Source organism: Entelurus aequoreus, linkage group LG24 (assembly GCF_033978785.1).
Source record: "Entelurus aequoreus isolate RoL-2023_Sb linkage group LG24, RoL_Eaeq_v1.1, whole genome shotgun sequence".
NCBI lineage: Eukaryota > Metazoa > Chordata > Actinopteri > Syngnathiformes > Syngnathidae > Entelurus > Entelurus aequoreus.
In genome coordinates this window covers 21283455-21303467 of record NC_084754.1, presented here as the reverse complement: position 1 = coordinate 21303467, position 20013 = coordinate 21283455, and the positions used below count along the sequence as shown (strand labels likewise).

At 41.0% G+C, this 20013-nt stretch overlaps 1 protein-coding gene across 4 annotated transcripts in view; it reads right to left on the bottom strand.

The window, feature by feature from the left end:
• Positions 1-221: 221 nt before the first annotated feature.
• banp (BTG3 associated nuclear protein) overlaps positions 222-20013 on the bottom strand; it is a 77183-nt gene continuing 57391 nt past the window's right edge. For all 4 annotated transcript variants that reach the window (XM_062035972.1, XM_062035970.1, XM_062035971.1 and 1 more), the window contains 2 exons: positions 16368-16508; positions 222-1099 (listed from right to left, as the gene is read on the bottom strand). In XM_062035972.1, coding sequence (XP_061891956.1) covers positions 995-1099; positions 16368-16508 — 246 coding nt within the window. In that variant the 3' untranslated portion in view covers positions 222-994. The remainder of the gene's footprint in view (positions 1100-16367; positions 16509-20013) is intronic.

The window sequence follows — 20013 nt, the reverse complement described above, 5'->3', positions numbered from 1 at the left end:
CACGAGTACAACCCACAACACATTCTCAGTGTCTTGAGGAAAGTTTAAAAAATGTACAATAACCATACAGACGCCTTGTCATGATATTATTTACCAAAGAAATCAAATAAAGTTGTATTTTTGATAAACGCAGAGGAAAAGTCTGGTTACAGTTTGCCAACTTTAGTTTATGGAAATGAGTGAAAAGGGGAAACAAAACAAATTCAAAACACTCTTATGGCAACCATGTACATGGTTTATTCACAAGAATGTATATTTACAAAGACAATATTAATATGAACATTTTCAGGTTTTCCTTGGTATTTTAAAACCAACTTGTACTAACAACAACAGGCACCACCTCTATTTTCATGATGTAGGTCTTTCAAAATAAAATCTCCCCTTGCATTTCCACAAGCAACAAATAAGATAAATCCAACAGAAACAATATGTGAAAACAGGGAGTGGTTTCACAGTCAGGAGATGAAATATGGAATAGATCACAGAGTGACAGAAGAACAAATTTATCATAAGAGTAGCTGTTCTCAGATCATTCCAGGCTCCACCCCGGTGACCAAAATGTTGATGAGAAACTGAACAGAGCACTGCTTGAGTGAGGTGGGATTCAGGGGTTTAAAACCCCAAATGGGGGCCATGCTGCTTGATATTAAATAACACAAGTATGTTTCGTACTTGTAAACAAGTGCGTATGTCAGTGCTTTGCATGAGCAGCATCTGCCCTGAACAGACAATAATCCCACTGTGCATTCAGGGGTGGGATGCATCCTTCTTGGGATGAACACACCAGAAAAAGAACAGCTGATTTTGAAAAATCATGGTCTACTTCTCTGTGAACATCTGTTTGGCACTCCGGAACTCTCTCGACCTTCATGATTTGTTGAAAGGCTTTCCGACTTCAATGTCTGTCAGTGGCTTTGCATGTGCGGACCTCTGACGCACCGTGGCGACGTGTCTTTCGTAACATTTTGGAGAGCCCCCGGTTCAGGGGTCTCTCTCAGGTAGCCACGGAGGTGACTATTTGGACCACCTCGCCGTTCTCTCCCTGGATGGTCTCTTTCACCTCCATGTCTGATTGTAGTGCAGGAGCCAGCTGAGCAGCCTGAAACACAAGAGAGACAGGAGAGTTAAGAGATGATGTATGTGAAGATGTCATCAGACTAGAGATGTCCGATAATAGTTTTTTTGCCGATATCCGATATTGTCCAACTCTTAATTACCGATTCCGATATCAACCGATACCGATGTATACAGTCGTGGAATTAACACATTATTATGCCTAATTTTGTTGTGATGCCCCCCTGGATGTATTAAACAATGTAACAAGGTTTTCCAAAATAAGTTATGGGAAAAAATTCCAACATGGCACTGCCATATTTATTATTGAAGTCACAAAGTGCATTATTTTTTTTAACATGCCTCAAAACAGCAGCTTGGAATTTGGGACATACTCTCCCTGAGAGGGCATGAGGAGGGTGAGGTGAGGGTGGGGGGAGGGGGGGTGGGGGGAGGTAGTGGTGCATATTGTAGCGTCCCGGAAGAGTTAGTGCTGCAAGGGTATCTGGGTATTTGTTCTGTTGTGTTTATGTTGTGTTACGGTGCGGATGTTCTCCCAAAATGTGTTTGTCATTCTTGTTTGGTGTGGGTTCACAGTGTGGGGCATATCTGTAACAGTGTTAAAGTTGTTTATACGGCACCCTCAGTGTGACCTGTATGGCTCTTGACCAAGTATGCGTTGCATTCACTTGTGTGTGTGAAAAGCCGTATATATTATGTGATTGGACCGGCACGCAAAGGCAGTGCCTTCAAGGTTTATTGGCGCTCTGTACTTATCCCTATGTCCGTGTACACAGCGGCGTTTTAAAAAGTCATACATTTTACTTTTTGAAACAGATACCGATAATTTTGAAACCGATAATTTCCGATATTACATTTTAAAGCATTTATCGGCCGATAATATCGTCAGTCCGATATTATCGGACATCCCAACATCAGACAGATATCAGATATTGTGAATGCGAACATTTCATGGGAACTCAATTAAGGACCATCTTTTTCTACAGTGATTTATTCACATTAGGTCACAACCTTTTTGACAACAGCATCTTGTCAAGCCTTAAAATTGGCCTGATCTACTAAGCGTGCGCAAACTATAATTTCGGTGTACTAGTGGGCGTGTTGTGTGCGATCTACTAAGACTTTGTGTACAATTGATAACTGGTGCAGACCATTTATTTAAATGAGGGTTTTGCGTACACTACTTGCTCTCCAATCAGGACTGCACGGGGTTGCGAGGGTTTTGCCCCTCTCCCCCAAACCCAAAACAGCAACAACGCAAACTTAGCATCCATTTAAAAAATAATTTTGTTCATGATACATCTCCTCTGTTCTTTTAACTCAGTAATCAGCATGCTCGTCTCTCACACCAGCTAGGGATGATACTCGAAACCGGTTTTCCCGGTTGTTTGATAAGAAAAGAACCGAGTCCTCTGACTCGAATCCCTTTTTGAGAACCGGTACCCGTTATCGAGACCACTATAGTAAAGGAAAAGAGTTGATTCTTTATTCGAATCCCGTCCCGACCAGAAATGCTCCGTGGGACATCACAATAAATGACGTCACGTAGCTCAGTCATTAGGCGCAGATAGCGAAAGCAGGAAAACAATGGACGGGAAAAAGCGCTCCAAGGTGTAATAAAGTTCAAAACAAAAGCTATAATCCATCGAATAACTTTACTGAGAGATTTTAGCAGGGTAAAACACATGACGAACACTTTTACGACCAACCGGAAACATAGCAACGCACCTCCTTTACGGCAGCTGTCGCAACGTTCTTAAAACAACCGCAGCACATACATATATATATACAACATATCTCCCTTTTTTAACTTTTGTTTTTCTTTCCTTGTAAACAAAACAAAATCACACTGTAGATGTGTTGTCTGTCTAATTATAAATAATGCAGACGAGGCGTGTTGCCTGAGTTCTTGACGTTTACTTTCACAGCGTGGCAACATGCAACACTTTTCGGGGCTACCGCGCATGCTCGTAACTCCCGTTGCAAGTTGGGTAGTGTAGTTGTTATATTCTCTAGCTCATAACATTTTTCCCCCATAAAGAAATAATGTTAACTCAATAAAGTGTATTTCTTTTTTTAGCTTTAACTTTTCATTTATTAGCATTGTAACCACATTTGCAAAGAACTTTTCTCTTCATAGAATTTTCTTTCAATAAAGAAATAAAGTGCAAAAATGTCAAAGCATCATAACAAACAGTTATTTTCAAATAGCAGCAGAAGTGCACTTTTTGGAGAGCTGTATTATTTTCAGTTTTGTGCCCAAGGGACTGATTTTATTTAACACTATATTATTATTTATACACCTATAGTGATCACAGAGACAGGTTGTTTTTGTGTTACTGTATATATTTGTTTCTCTGAAAAATCCCACTTAATATACTTTGGGTAACAACAGTCAATATTTATTTATTTTATTTTATTTTTTTAGGTGGGTAACAGTCAATATTTATTTATTTATTAGATTTTATTTTTTTATTATATAATAAAAGTGAGCTTTTGTTAAACCAAATATTGTGGGGTTTTTTTCCATATACAACACCCTATCTGGACTCGATAAGAGAATCGATAAGGAATCGGTTCGATAAGAGGAATCGATAATAGGCTCGAACTCGATAATTCCTTATCAAACATCATCCCTAACACCAGCGACCTGGGTTCGCGGCCCACTTCAATTTATTGCATATGCAAATGCATATTTTAAAGCAGTTTTTCCATATAGGAGATATGTTATAACAATACATTTCCTAAATAAAAAACAAACAGCATTAAAAAAAAAATGCCAGAAGACACAAAAACGCATCATTTAATTTGTTTTAATCAGTCCTAAGTCCTCCAGCAGATATAAATGTATACAATGCTAATGCTGAATAGACGATATGTCCAATTTTCTTTTTATTTCCGCCTGTCCAAATATGTTGACACAAACGTAGGACGGAGTCCATCATCTCTTTGCAGCGCGATCACCTCCTTTGTGTAACTGTGCAGTTTGCACTAACTTTTCAGACATACTAAATAAAGATGCAAAATAGTGCCCGCAGAGCAAATTCAGCCTTGACAGATAACACTTTTTATGCTGAATGATTATATTTGCATCTTCTCCTCGCAACATTGTGGCTGTTCTGATGATCATCCTATATCCTGCATATTCATGAGGACATACACTGTAAGTGGATTGCACTCCTTATTTTGCTCACTTTAAGAGACAAAATCTTCCGCGCACAAGTTTAGTAGATCAGCTTTGCGTGTGCTATCAAGTTTGTATGTGTTTTAATACACAAAAAACCTTTAGAAGATCAGGCCCCATGGAGCGCAAAATTTAGGAGGCTATACAATATCAATAGAAAAAAAAAAAATGAATGGATAGAATCCAATTGGCCGATACTCATTTTTTTCCGTCCTTCATTGTCTCTCCACTCGTCCAACAGTTGGGAATAGAGCTGGGCGGTATACCGGTATTATGAGGTAATGCCACACCAATGAGAAAATGCCGCCATACCGATATACAGTCTTTGAATTTCCAATCATTTCTACAACTTTTATTTTTTTGTGATAGCGTGATTGGAGCACATACTTGTTGGTCACAAAAAACATTCATGAAGTTTGGTTCTTTTATGAATTTATTACAGACTTTTCCTCCAGAAGGTCTTGTTTTTGTCCATGTGATGTCAGATGAAACAACAATTGAGCTGTTTGGCCACAATACCCAGCAATATGTTTGGAGGAGAAAAGGTGAGGCCTTTAATCCCAGAAACACCATTCCTACCATCAAGCATGGTGGTGGTAGTATTATGATGTGGGCCTGTTTTGCTGCCAATGGAACTGGTGCTTTACAGAGAGTAAATGGGACAATGAAAAATGAGGATTACCTCCAAATTCTTGAGGACAACCTAAAATCATCAGCCCAGAGGTTGGGTCTTGGGTGCAGTTGGGTGTTCCAACAGGACAATGACCCCAAACACACGTCAAAAGTGGTAAAATAATGGCTAAATCAGGCTAGAATTAAGGTTTTAGAATGGCCTTCCCAAAGTCCTGACTTAAATGTGTGGACAATGCTGAAGAAACAAGTCCATGTCAGAAAACCAACACATTTAGCTGAACTGCACCAATTTTGTCAAGAGTGGTCAAAAATTCAACCAGAAGCTTGCCAGAAGCTTGTGGATGGCTACCAAAAGCGCCTTATTGCAGTGAAACTTGCCAAAGGACATGTAACCAAATACTAACATTGCTGTATGTATACTTTTGACCCAGCAGATTTGGTCACATTTTCAATAGACCCATAATAAATTCATAAAAGAACCAAACTTCATGAATGTATTTTGTGACAAACAAGTATGTGCCACAATCACTCTATCACAAAAAAATAAGAGTTGTAGAAATTGTTAGAAACTCAAGACAGCCATGACATTATGTTCTTTTGACCACGACTGTATGTAATCCTTTAATCAGCACTAAGTAACTTTTAAACCTTCATAAAATATTTTCATAACTTTTGGGATGACACATGGACTTACAACTAGTTGAAAGACACCCTTGTCATGGCGTGAAGGGGTCTGTCGCTTTCACTGGCACTTAGCGACATTGAGGAGGGTGGCAGGGCCAAAACAAAAACAACCAAAAAAACGAAAAGTTTTGCCTGAGGAGACAAAAATAACAAAAAGGGAGCTTACCCCAAAAAAATTACAGTCAGAGATGAACATTGGCCTGGCTTTTACTTGCTGGCGTGAGCTCAAAGATGAAAAGAGATTTTCGGTCGATGCTGCCTTCGCTCCGTTCCTGCTAAACTTAAAAGTCAATGCTCAAATCAAATGATAATGCTAAGGTTAGCTATTGGAAATTAGCGTGGTAGCAATAAATAGCTACCAGCTTGAGAGTTCGCAGTTCCACACTACTTGCTAAGAAAAAAAACCTGTCCCGCCAGTCTTTCTTTGTTTCGGACCCGCATCCGCCCTGATACATTCTTGGTAGTAGCGTCATGTTTGTAGCGCAACGCAAAATCATTTGGTGACAGTATCTGCTATTTAACATCAGCACAGCCATTAGAGACGTAATATTTATGCCAATATTACAGTAGACATCATGTCAGTATAACGCTATCTATATGCGCTAGTCTTCATGGGAAATGTGGTCTTCCTTCTGGCAAAACACTACCGCTTTGGTTCAATGCCAAACGCCAAAATCAACCAAAACTTAAAAAAGTTCTTAAGTGGGGTTTTAATGTGTTAACGCGGAAGTTTCTTTGCTCATTCATTCCTTCTGCGCTGGGTGCTGTGTCCCTCCTCCTCCACACATAGAGTGAGGCAGGGTAGGAGCCGCACTCACTTGACACAAACTCCAGTACGAGGAATGTGTGAAGCATACCTGTCAACTTTCCCATTTTTGGTGGGAAATCACGTATTTTGTCTCCTTTGCCCGCGTCTTGCCTACACCAATTTTTCAGCAGATTTTGCTTTCAAGGAAAAATAAATCCTCATCAGGATTGCCAGCGATTGGGTCCATTTGTTATAACAACGACAAGCCCTGGTTCACACCCAAACTCCGACAGCTGCGCAAGAAGAAGGAGGCTGCGTGGAGAAGCGGTGACCGGAGTACCTACAGAGAAGCGAAGTACCACTTCAACAGGGAAGTGGTGAAAGCTAAATCTGTGTACTCTAACCGTCTACAGGAACAGTTCCGCTCCAATGATTCTGCGGCCGTTTGGAGAGGGCTAAGGGCCCTTACGAACTATAAGCCCAAAACCCCCCAGGCCCTGAATGACCGGACTCTCGCTCAGGGCCTCAACACACATTACTGTCGTCATGAACGGCTTTCAGCTCATCAAAGCCCTGCTCCCCCCACCATCACCCTCCCCACCAATGCCAGCACTTCATTAAAGGACTCCAAGGACTCCAAGGACATCACAGGACTCCAAGAACATCATAGGACTGTAAAGGCACTCTCCATCCGAGAAGATGGAGAGTTCTTGAAGCTGAATACGCGGAAGGCCCCCGGGCCGGATGGTGTCTCCCCCTCCACTCTCAGACACTGTGCGGATCAGCTGGCTCCTGTCTTCACTGACATTTTTAACACCTCTCTGGAGCTATGCCGCGTGCCGTCCTGCTTTAAGACCTCCACCATTGTCCCTGTCCCCAAGAAAGCACGGATCACAGGACTAAATGACTGCAGGCCGGTTGCGCTGACATCTGTGGTCATGAAGTCCTTTGAGCGCTTGGTCCTGCCCCACCTTAAGGACATCACCGCCCCCCTCCTGGACCCACTGCAGTTCGCCTATAGAGCCAACAGGTCTGTGGATGATGCAGTGAACCTGAACCTCCACTTCATCCTGGAGCATCTGGACTCCCCAGGAACCTACGCTAGGATCCTGTTTGTGGACTTCAGCTCTGCCTTCAACACCATCCTCCCTGGACTGCTACGAGACAAGCTCTACCAGCTCAGCGTGCCCGACTCCCTATGCAGTTGGATCAATGACTTCCTGACAGACCGAAGACAGCACGTGCGGCTGGGGAAGATTGTCTCGGACAGTCGAACCACGAACACCGGTACTCCTCAGGGCTGTGTACTCTCCCCTTATATATACAAACTGCTGCACCTCCAGTCACCAATCCGTAAAACTGCTCAAGTTTGCGGATGACACCACCCTCATCGGGCTCATCTCGGATGGCGATGAGTCCGCCTACAGGAGAGAGGTGGACCGGCTGGCGTCCTGATGCAGCCTCAACAACCTGGAGCTGAACGCCCAGAAAACAGTGGAGATGATCATGGACTTCAGGAAAGTCACAGCTCCACCATCCCCCCTCACCCTGATTGACTCTCCCCCGTCCCCATTGTGGACTCCTTCTGTTTCTTGGGCACCACCATCACCCAAGACCTCAAGTGGGAGCCGACCATCAGCTCCCTCATCAAGAAGGCGCAGCAGAGGATGTACTCCCTGCGGCAGCTGAGGAAACTTAAGGTGCCGACCGAGATGCTGGTGCAGTTTTACTCAGCCATCATAGAGTCCATCCTGACCTCCTCCATCACAGTGTGGTTCCCCGGCGCCACAGTCCAGGATAAGCATAGACTGCAGCGCATCGTACATGCTGCTGAGAAGGTGATTGGCTGCAAGCTCCCATCCCTCCAGGACTTGTTCTCCTCCATGACCAGGAGGCGTGTGGGTCGGATCACAGCTGACTCTTCTCACCATGGACACACACTATTCTCCCCTCTCCCCTCAGGCAGGAGACTACGCTCCATCCAGACCCACACCTCCCGCCACCTGAACAGTTTTTTCCCCTCGGCCATCAGGCACATGAACAATAACTCCTAACAGTAGCTCCTTGAATTCCTTCTAAGTCTATAACAAGATCTGATAGCTCAGTTACAGCTGTTTTTATTACCAAATATGTGTATTATGTTGCACGATTGCACCAAGAAAAATTCCTAGTTTGTGAACCCGTTCTCAAACAATGGCAATAAAACTATTTTGATTGATTGATTTGACTCAAGCCTCGGCAACACTTGGCATCACTCGGGGCAACATCCGCTCATGACAGCAGCGTGGCGAATTACAATGTACGTGATTCTATAAAATGGACAACACAAGAGAGATGGATGCACTTAAAGGATGGAGAACGTTTCTGCCAAAATACAAACTTTGTGTCAATAGATATGATCCCAGTTGCAACGGTATTAAAAAAACAGATTTAACCCTTGTGTAATGTTCATATTGTTGTTACTCAGCCAGCGTTTGTGAGTAACAACAACATGAACGTTGCACAGAAAATTTCTCTGCCAGTTTCTGCATCCCACAGGGATTTTTCTTTTGTGTTTCTGCACCTGTGTTTCCCACACAAGGTTGCAACATTGTTTGTCAACACTGTCTGCTCTCATTTTCTCCCACATTTGACCCTCTGATGTTCTGTGTACCTACACTCTCCTCCTCCTGTCTAGGCCTGCTGTGTGTGTGTGTGTGTGTGTGGTACACGGAACATCAATGTCCACACTTCTTTAAGCCCCGGGTCCAGTGGACCTGGACATCTTATATGTAATAGAAATGTGTAGGGGGGTGTATGGTGTGTGGTCATCAAATATGTATTCTGATGTATGTTCTTCGCAGAAAATGAGCCAAAGTCAGTGAGTCTCAGTTTGAAAAATTAATTGTATCATTTTTCTTTTAATAAAAAATTAAAACAGGTCCCACAGACCCGAACACCACACAAGGGTTAAAAAGTTGCCAGAAATAATAAACCCCTTATATGAGCTTCCTAGTCACAACTACCTTGCTCAAGAAGCACTGTCACAACAAATGTGTACACAATCTGAAAGGGTGTTTAGCTTCAGTGGCAAGATTTTGAGCCTCCTAAAGTTGCCATCTTGGTGTTCTTTGCTTAAATGTTTAAGGCGAACAAGGTCCTTCTAAAAAGTTGAGCTAAAAAAACAACTTTTGTCAAAGGTAAATCATTTTCAAGTTGTGTGAAGTGAATTATATTTATATAGCGCTTTTTCTCTATTGACTCAAAGTGCTTTACATAATGCAACCCAATATCTAAGTTACATTTAAACCAGTGTGGGTGGCACTGGGAGCAGGTGGGTAAAGTGTCTTGCCCGAGGACACAACGGCAGGGACTAGGATGGCGGAAGCGGGGATCGAACCTGGAACCCTCAAATTGCTGGCACGGCCACTCTACAAACCGAGCTATACCGCCCGGTTGCTGCTGGTGTTTAAAATGTCCTCTTTAACCAGGGGCTTTTTCTTATATTTTGTTTTTGTGTTTATGCTATTAAATTATTTTAAAGGAAAAACTGCACTTTAAAAAAACAACGGCCATTATCCACAATCCCTATGTGAGACAAGAACATTCAGTTTTTCACTAACAGTAAAGGTCATGGGAATTCCCCTATTCTGCCTATATAGCCTCTAACAATGTTTTATATACATGGTGTAACCATGTATAAACAGGCACTATCATGATAACAAGTAATATTTACAGCAATTTGGTCATTTTAAACGTTACTGTAGCCTCTTTCTTGGAGGCTTTGATTTTACAGCGCACAGAGCAACTAACGCTACTTCCGGCGTCAACAACAACAACATAAAAAGCGCATTCTGTCTTTGCCACCACTAATCATTGCACTTTGTGAAAGCCAACGGTAACTACTTTGGGACAAATGCTGATCCAAAACCTTATATTTTTGAGAAAACATGTACAGAGAATGAGCTACCTGTTTTAGAAAATGAGTGGGCAAGAAGAGAGGGTGAAATGTGGGAGCAGACAGGTGCTGCATGACTTGGTGGTGTAAATGTGGAGATGCCAAAGCATGCCGATAGAAATCAAGTGCTTCTGCTGCACTGATTAGCACACACCATTATAATTCATTGAAAAGGCTTTGTTTAGACACTGTTCCAAAAGAAGTAAAAAATTATTCGAGCAAACGAGCATCTTGCTGAGTCTGCCTAGTGATGATGTCAGGTGTAAGTTGAAAGCCAGTATCCACTGCTTGAGTTGGTCCAGATTTTTAGTTGGTATCGTATATATCTTTAAAGTTGACTAACATTTTGGCTTATGTCCACAAACTTCTACTATACACGTGCGGCGCATGATTTATAACCAAGCGTTAACTGTTTTATCAACTCATATGTTTCAGTAGCTACAGTTCCAGCAGCTAACTTACCTCTGGCCAGTGGCCTAAGGCGCTGTGAGCAAGGCGTTGTGTCACTACGCCCGAAAAGTAGTTCCTCCGTGTTAGTTCTTACAATAACAATGACACTATAGCTTTGTTAATATTCAGATCACAGCATATAACTGGAGCATTGCTGGCAATTTTTTAAGGGGCAGGATAGATACATCCTCATTACCTGCATTGATAGTGAAAAACTGTCAGAACAAGGCGCCTATCTAGAATGCATAGAAAAGGGAAGGACATGTGTTGTCTCACATACGGATTGGCAAAATTACCCCCAAAAGTGCAGTTTTCCTTTCAAAGAGATCTCAAAATTGGAGTTTGGCAGAACAACTTCCTGTCAAAATGTGTGCATTGGGACGGCATGGCGTAGCGGGTAGAGCGTCCGTGCCAGGGTTGCAGGTTCGCTCCCCGCCTCTTACCATCCAAATCGCGGCCGTTGTGTCCTTGGGCAGGACACTTCATCCTTGCCTTCAGTGCCGCTCACACTGGTGAATGAATGATGAATAGTGGGTGGTGGTCGGATGGGCCGTAAGCGCAAACTGGCAGCCACGCTTCCGTCAGTCTACCACAGGGCAGCTGTGGCTACAAATGTAGTTTACCACCACCAGGTGTGACTGAATGATGGGTTCTCACTTGTCTGTGAAGCGCTTTGAGTGTCTAGAAAAGCACTATATAAATCTAATACATTATTATTATTATTAATTGCATTGCTAGTGTATAACATAACAGTTGCTCAGCTATGTCTCAGTTGTAAACCTACAGTATACAGTACATACCCCAACTACTGTAGGGAAGAAAATGAAATATATTTATTTATAAACTATGAAAACCAAGGCTGTCAAAAATAAGGAGGTAACTCCATCCATTCATCCATTTTCTACCGCTTGTCCCTTTCGGGGTCACGGGGGGTGCTGGAGCCTATCTCAGCTGCATTTGGGCGGAAGGCGGGGTACACCCTGGACAAGTCGCCACCTCATCGCAGGGCCAACACAGATAGACAGACAACATTCACACTCACATTCACACATTAGGGCTAATTTAGTATTGCCAATCAACCTATCCCCAGGTGCATGTTTTTGGAGGTGGGAGGAAGCCGTAGTACCCGGAGGGAACCCACGCAGTCACGGGGGGAACATGCAAACTCCACACAGAAAGATCCCGAGCCCGGGATTGAACTCAGGACCTTCGTATTGTGAGGCACATGGACTAACCCCTGTGTCACCGTGCTGCCCAAGAGGTAACTCATGTATGAGTAATATAAAATGATCACATCATTCATGTGTATACACAGCATAATCATGAAATTTATTTTGACTGTAGTTGCTCCTTTACCTTAACCCAGTGCTTCTCAATTATTTTCTGTTAAAAAGGCACCCCTGGTTTACACTAAGCACCTTACAGTAATTCAACCAATAAACAAATAAGACAAAAAATGTATTTACCTTGCTGACACTTTACCCAAGGCATATATGAAATATCATTGTGGTTGTTTGTTTGGTTTTAAGAATAAACTTGAAGTATCTTTGGGATAAATAGTAACACAAATATGTACAAAATATACTTTTTCTGGATTTAAGGATTTAAATTGTGATCTTTCATGCTAAAGTCTAATTTTAAGATAATTTCAGGCAACATATGTGTGTCGAGTGTTTAAAGTAGTTTAAATAAATCTTTATAAATTGTATTTATTAAAAAGGCTATCAAATCAATGTTTATGATAGGCATGTATTTTACAATTAATTTTATAGGGGATTTATACATGTTATTTCCAAATGGTGGAATAGCCTTATAACAATATATATTACAACGTTGTAAAGTCTGTTTGTTTAGTTGTTATAAATGATGGAGCTAGTTAATGAGCGAGTAAAAATCCTGATGACTATCAGGAATGACTCAGTGCCAGAAGATCCATCAAATACACCTGCAGTATTTCAAACCCCCCATTAGTACACTGAACACAGCTGCATCACAGCATGTCACATATTTTAAGCATTGCTATACAGAAGGCCAAGTAACACTCATATGGATGGTTTTTTTTGGTTTTTTTCAATCCAGGATACCAGCCGTGTGGAAGTATCACAGCATGGACTTCACTCTCCATTTGGAAGGAGAACAATCCCCCCTACTTTGAATTGAATTGTTCTTTTCAGAGACTGTGCTGATATGATTTAAATGAATGAGCCTGAACTAAGTTGCTGATACAATGTGGTACCAGGGTTACACCTGTGCTGGGGGTAAACACATACATATTTTCTACAGATTATCACCATTTTGAGGAAATTTTATTGCATGGGAATTATTCAGAAGAGAAATTGAAAATGCGGAGATAAATAAATCTAAACGTGACAGTAATTTTTCAAAAACTTGTCTAAATGCTACCATGTGTTTGGAAACAGATGAGAGTAATTCTCTCAAATTACACACTGTTCAGAGAAGAGATAAATACCAGCACTAACCTCTGGCTGAACTTTGAACTATAAATCAGCATGTTTACAGTCTTGGACATCAGAACCAAACTGTCATACCACACTCTGTACCACTTAGTTTCCAGTGTAGCCCATCACCCTTATTCATGTCTAAAACTTCATAGCACAGTGTCAGTTTTAGTCACACATAAACTGCTGAAATGCTTTTTACTGTCATATTTCTGATGAGAGATTTATTGGATGGTATGCTCTAAAGATGCTTTAGCTGCATTCAGTAGATACCCTACATCTTCAAGTTTAAGGTGTATGTCTTCAAGCAAACAATGACACCTTGAAATATAGCTATACTTAAAAAGCATTTCCCACATCGCTAACAAAACCTGATCAAAAGACACCGCATTGTTAACAAGTGGTTTACTTGAAAAATCAAGGCCCAGGAAACGTTGGCTGTTAAATTATCAAACATCTGACAGCTTGATGTTTGTCAGGTTCTGATTACCAGTACGACCAAGAAATCCATCCATCTGTTGGGAAAACAAACTGACTGTTTGATTTCTTGCTTTGTTGAACATTACAAAGCCGTTTTAGCGATACAATCACAATGGGAAATTAACCATTGAAAATGTGTTTTATCTTTTCAGGACACTGACTGTAACAGTGTGTTACACATTTCACATGGTGGCGGCATTCATTCCATCCATCCATCCATCCATCCATCCATTTTCTACCGCTTATTCCCTTCGGGGTCGCGGGGGGCGCTGGAGCCTATCTCAGCTACAATCGGGCGGAAGGCGGGGTACACCCTGGACAAGTCGCCACCTCATTGCAGGGTGGCGGCATTCATTAGGAATTTAAATACAGAAGACCCTAAGTCCATGCATTAGTTCATTTATAGTTGAAATGCAAAGCCCTAAACAATATCAGATGTTACCTCATGCAGTGCTTACGTGGACTAAGAAGAAAAAAAAACTTACTTGTAAAGCTATGTCAAAGCCACAAAATAAAATGTTAAATATCAGAAACAACTGAGTTTGATGTAGGTCAGTTCTACATTGCTGCAAACTAGAAACCACAATAATAAACACTATGATGGATTAATAACTCTCGCGCTGTGTCAATCAAATCTGATTATCATCTTTGTAAATACATTCCTTGAAGCTATATGTGGATGCGTGGCACATGTGCTGAGCATTAATACCTCAATAGATTTTGCTGCAAGTCGGGTGAAAAATGTGAACAGAGGAATTTGTTATTCTTTTAAAGTTTGATATAAATTGACTGGATTGAACTGAACTTTTGTATTTGACCAACTTCACAATTAATGTTGGGAACATCTATTTAAAAAAAAAAAAGTCATTTGTTTTGGTTACTTTCAAAAAAAGTTATTGAATTAGTAGCATAATTGCGCTTTCATAAATGTTATCTGTTACCAGGGAAAATAGTTACTTTTTTGGAAAAATCTTCAAATATCTGGTGTCTAGCTTTGATATGTTTCATGACATTAAGAGTACAAACACTATGCTATGGGACATAATGTGCACTTCACATGTACGTCCTTGCCTTTTACATCAATAACAAGTCGTGCATGCACTGATTCTTATAGGCGCAAAGTTCAAAAGCCAGCATCTGTGATGGTATGGGGGTGTATTAGTGTCCAAGGCATTGGTAACTTACACATCTGTGAAGGCACCATTAATGCTGAAAGGTTTTGGCGCAACATATGTTGCCATCCAAGCAACGTCTTTTTCATGGACGCTCCTGCTTATTTCAGCGAGACAATGCCAAGCCACATTCTGCATGTGTTACAACAGCATGGCTTCATAGTAAAAGAATGCAGGTAATACACTGGTCTGCCTGTAGTCCAGACCTGTCTCCCATTGAAAATGTGTGGCGCATTATGAAGCGTAAAATACGACAACGGAGACCCCTTAAGCTGTACATCAAGCAAGAGTGGGCAAGAATTCCACCTGAAAATCTTCAAAAATTGGTCTCCTCAGTTACTGAGTGTTGTTAAAAGGAAAGGCGTTGTAACACAATGGTAAAAATGCCCCTGTGCCAACCAACTTTTTTGCAATGTGTTGCTGCCATTAAATTTGACTTTGACGCATAGGACTAAGCTGACTAAGCAAGCCATGTCAGATAACAGCTGTTAGATATCATTGCATAATAACGTACCACATAGCATTGTCAATAAAACGGTAACGTCATTGTAACTTTTGAAACTGTTATTAACTAAATTACCAGTGAGTGAAAAACAATAACGACGTTAGTAAAGTGTAAGCGGCTAATTGCAGAAACTACCTCACACCACAATGTGTCTGGAAATCCATCCATCCATTTTCTACCACTTATTCCCTTTGGGGTAGCGGGGGGGTGCTGGAGCCTATCTCAGCTACTATCGGGCGGAAGGCGGGGTACACCCTGGACAAGTTGCCACCTCATCACAGGGCCAACACAGATAGACAGACAACACTCACACTCACATTTACACACTAGGGCCAATTTAGTGTTGCCAATCAACCTATCCCCAGGTGCATGTCTTTGGCGGTGGGAGGAAGCCGGAGTACCCGGAGGGAACCCACGCAGTCACGGGTAGAACATGCAAACTCCACACAGAAAGATCCCGAGCCCGGGATTGAACTCAGGACTACTCAGGACCTTGGTATTGTGAGGCAGACGCACTGACCCCTCTGCCAAACAATCAAAAATAGTTGCTCCTTGATGTCTTTCCACTTTGTTAGCAGTTCAACATTGGTAGAGATCTGTGCTCCAATAAGTGTTATTCTAATTCAGTAATTCTCAAACTGTGATACTTGTACCAATAGGGGTGTGTGGACTTCATTTAGAAGAATCACTTGATTAAACTACAGTGTTTTATGTTCCCATATTCAAACACAGTTAACGTTCAAACTGTGAGTAAGATTACAGTGGCCAAAAATATGAAATATACCTTTTACACTACTGTATTTGTTGGCCATTATGGTGGTACTTGGAGAGGCAACGTTTGTCTTGGTGAAAACATTTTGAGATCCACTGTTCTACTTTATGCTGTAGTTTTTGTAGACAGAATGAAGATTGAATTGTGAGTGATTTAGAGGAGTTTACTCAGGTAGTTGGAATGTTACCCAGTGTTAGTGTTACTAAGCAACTGTTTACACTTGGTACAAGAGCCTGCAGGAGTTGGTGTCTGGTGCATTACTTTTTTACCTGTACTGCAGCTGTGTGATCTGTGACTGGGGCAAGTTGGACATATTGTACTTGGATATCAGGGGGAAGGGAGGTGCCTTCAATCGCTGTCGCCCCCGCTTCAGCTGATGCCACTGCTATGAGCTGAGCTCCCCGAAGTACCTACGCAAAATAGGAAGAAAGGGAGAGGGAAATGGGGAAAGAAAAGTTAACAATCGTCTCTAGCATTTTTTATTTGCCTATAACGTTATCATGAGCCATCTAGCTTTGATTTTGTCAAAAAAGGGGAATTGATAACAAACCTAACAACAAACTAATAACAAACCTAACAATACGTGTCATCAACTTTAACCAGCAGAATGTAAAAAGCAGTGGCCTAACTTTTTATGATACATTGATGTTTGCACTGTGCACCGATGGAAATTAGAGCCTAACACACAAATAGCCGAATGCCTCGTTAATGTTCAGTCAGATGTGTTGAATTGATCACAGGTGCCAGTGTGAAAGTGCAGTGTCACACAGACATATAAATGAACTTTGTGACAACAAAATGAATCACAAGGTCCAAGGTAAATTACTTTTTACTTTTAATTGATTCTCATTTGTTCACTCAGTTGTACACAAACAAAACAACAAAGTATGTGATTACTTGTTTGTTTTTTTTACATTTAAGTTCAGTGTTCTGTAGACATTTTTCAGTGGTGTAGCTCTGGTGTGGCTGTTGCAATACAGTGGAACACAATCCACATAGCCAAAGTACTATAGTGCAGTATATACAAAAGTGCAAGGTCACAATATTAGCAGGGTCCACAACAGCTGTGTTTTGAATAAAAGTTCAAAACTCTGTTAAAAATAAAAGTTGTTTCCTTTGACAAAGAAGGGAATTGACATTTCTAATTTTGTATGCCAAAATGATGGGTTGTTCATGCAATATTCTTTGTTAGCTGTATGATTAAACCCATGCATTAAATGGTTCATATCATGATTGTTTTCTGCATTTAAACACTTCCTTATGGTCTACAAAAAAAATAAAAAATGTTTGCATAGATAATAGATAGGATGCGCTGTTTGTGGGCGGTCTTATGTACATGCCTCCACTTCGACTGCATCTTATCCCTGTCAACCATTACCATGTTGTAGTTTTTAGGGTTTCCATAGGGAGTCTACTGACAAATGTTAGAACTATACGCTACTTTGTATTAGAAATGGCTACAGCGGAGGATGCATGTGCATGTACGAGCCAGTATGCCTCACAACAAGATAGAGAAAAATAATTAACTTATTGCATTAATTATGTGAATCACAACTTACAAGAACTGTTGTATTTATTATTCATAGACTTAAATTGTGTTACAGATTAAAAAACAAAGCGAGTGAACAGATGTGTAAGTATATGCAATAAAGTGAAAAGGGATAGGATTAAACAAGCTGTGCTTCTTTCTACTCCTTTTCGGACAAGTTGTAATGAGAAAATGGAAATATATGATGTACCATACCATGCCATAGCATACCATACCAACTTTCTCTATAAAACCCTTTAAAAACAACCACAGTTGTATCAGATTTTAACAGTTTGCATTGTCGAAGTAAACACTACAACAACAACAACATCGGACTACAATGGCAGACTCACCAATGGGAAGAACGTCACAAATGGGACAAATTCCTAATAGCTCATTTGGAGGAACTATGAAAGAGGGCAAGATTGTTTCATAAAAATCACCGCCATACCTTAATGGTTTGATTTCACATGTTCGGGACTTATGCAGATCCCAAATACACACAAAAAAAGGGACCAATAGGTAAGAAGATGTGTTTTTGTATAATAGGTTACCTTTAAGAAGGCAGCTCGCTTTCAATATTACCGATGTTGATTTAATTTTTACAACAGTCCATTTCATGAATGGCCCAATCAGGCAAGTTCCTGATCAGAGTCATAGGTGAGCTGGCGCCTATCCCAGCTGACTTTGGAAGAGAGGCAGAGTAGACCCTGGATTGGTCAATCACAAACAACCCTTTTTACATTCACATTCACACCTATGGATACTTTAGAGTCCCCAATTAGTTTAGCATGCATGTTTTTGGACTGTTGGACAGAACCAGAGTACCTGAAGTAAACCCCTGCAAGCATGTGGAGAACATGCAAACTCCAAGAAGAGGTCTGTGCCAAGCTAGCCAAATCCACCTGGCTGTGAGGCAGATGTGCTAATCACATGTGCTGCCAAGATTATTCCTATTTTCAATTAATTCTATTATGCAAGCCCTTGCTTTTAAACAGAAACATGTCTAGTGCAGTTAATGCCTCCAATACAGGTTTTATTAAGCTTTGTTTATGTGATAATTCAGTAAAGTTATGGGAGGTCTTCTTTAACGTCGCTTTCCAGCTGCACTCATTGCTGAGGTTGGCTGGGACTTTTCCAATAGGCATTACAAACTGCAGAAAAACCAAACCTCAGCTCCACCGTCTACCCAGTCCGCTCATGTTCTTTGAAGTTCTGAAAGATCTGGCTTGGTTAAGCCCCCCGATAACCACCAGCGTGCTATGTCTTCGGCACGATCACTAGTTCCACCACAATTTCTGCTGAATCGTCACCACCATGCAGCAAGTACAGGCAGCCCGCTGGAAGTTATTAGTGTGGAAGTCTGGCTGACTAACTCAATCAAAAACACAGGATTGAGGCTGACAGAGCCGCACTCTAAATATAAAAGACAACTGTTACGTCTAAGTGAAATGAATCATGTTTGATTGTCCATAAATGATTCCTGATCAAAAGAAAAGTCATCTTAAAAAGTTGGTCAAGGAGAGCAGTAATCTGAGGGCTCTATTAAGTAATTTACATGTTGCGTGCCTTTTATAGTTTACTTCAAACCGAAAATGCAACTGTTTCAGTTCTTTTTTTCTTGCTTAACTGATGCAGTCATCTTTGCACAGATTTCCTCAAATAAAAAATATCTGCCAAACGCTTTATGTCGCTTTTCTTCATATGTTAGTTTCCACAAAACAATCTCTACTGTTCAAATACTGGACATAAGCAATCAAACTGCAGTTTAACGGATGCTAATGTTGGCACTAGTAGATTGTAGTAGAACACTTGTTATACTAAATTCTTGACTTCCATCTGAGAGCCATTTGCATTCTCAGCTGTGTGAAGATGTACACAGTGGTTCAGAAAAACAGCTCAAATTGGAACACTATTTGAGATCTTCGCAGTGAGGACACAGGAACTTCTCTTTTGCACATCCTGTCCCATGACTCAGTGTGTCTGAACACGTGGTCTATGGTAATCAGGTATAGTCACACTTGGCTTCGGTGCTTGATGTGCTGAAAAGAAAACAAATCTAAACTGAGGAAATGATCATACACGGTGGAAGCTCGAAATAAAAAATGCCTCTGAGGTCATTCATTTCAGACTTCAAAAAAATGTCATGAAAATACCGATATGGTGCAGACGTCCACAAGTTTTGATGAGGTCTCCCATCACTTAATGTACAGTACAGGTGATAGTAAAAGCTTAATGTAGGAGTTAAAAAAGTTGAAGGCATTCTTGCATAACGATGTAACAGATATTTTTCATCATGTGAAAAATCTAATGATTAGGTAGACTAAACAACAATAGTGACTGAGAATGCACAAATGCAACAAAGTGGGTAATGGAAGTGTAGGATA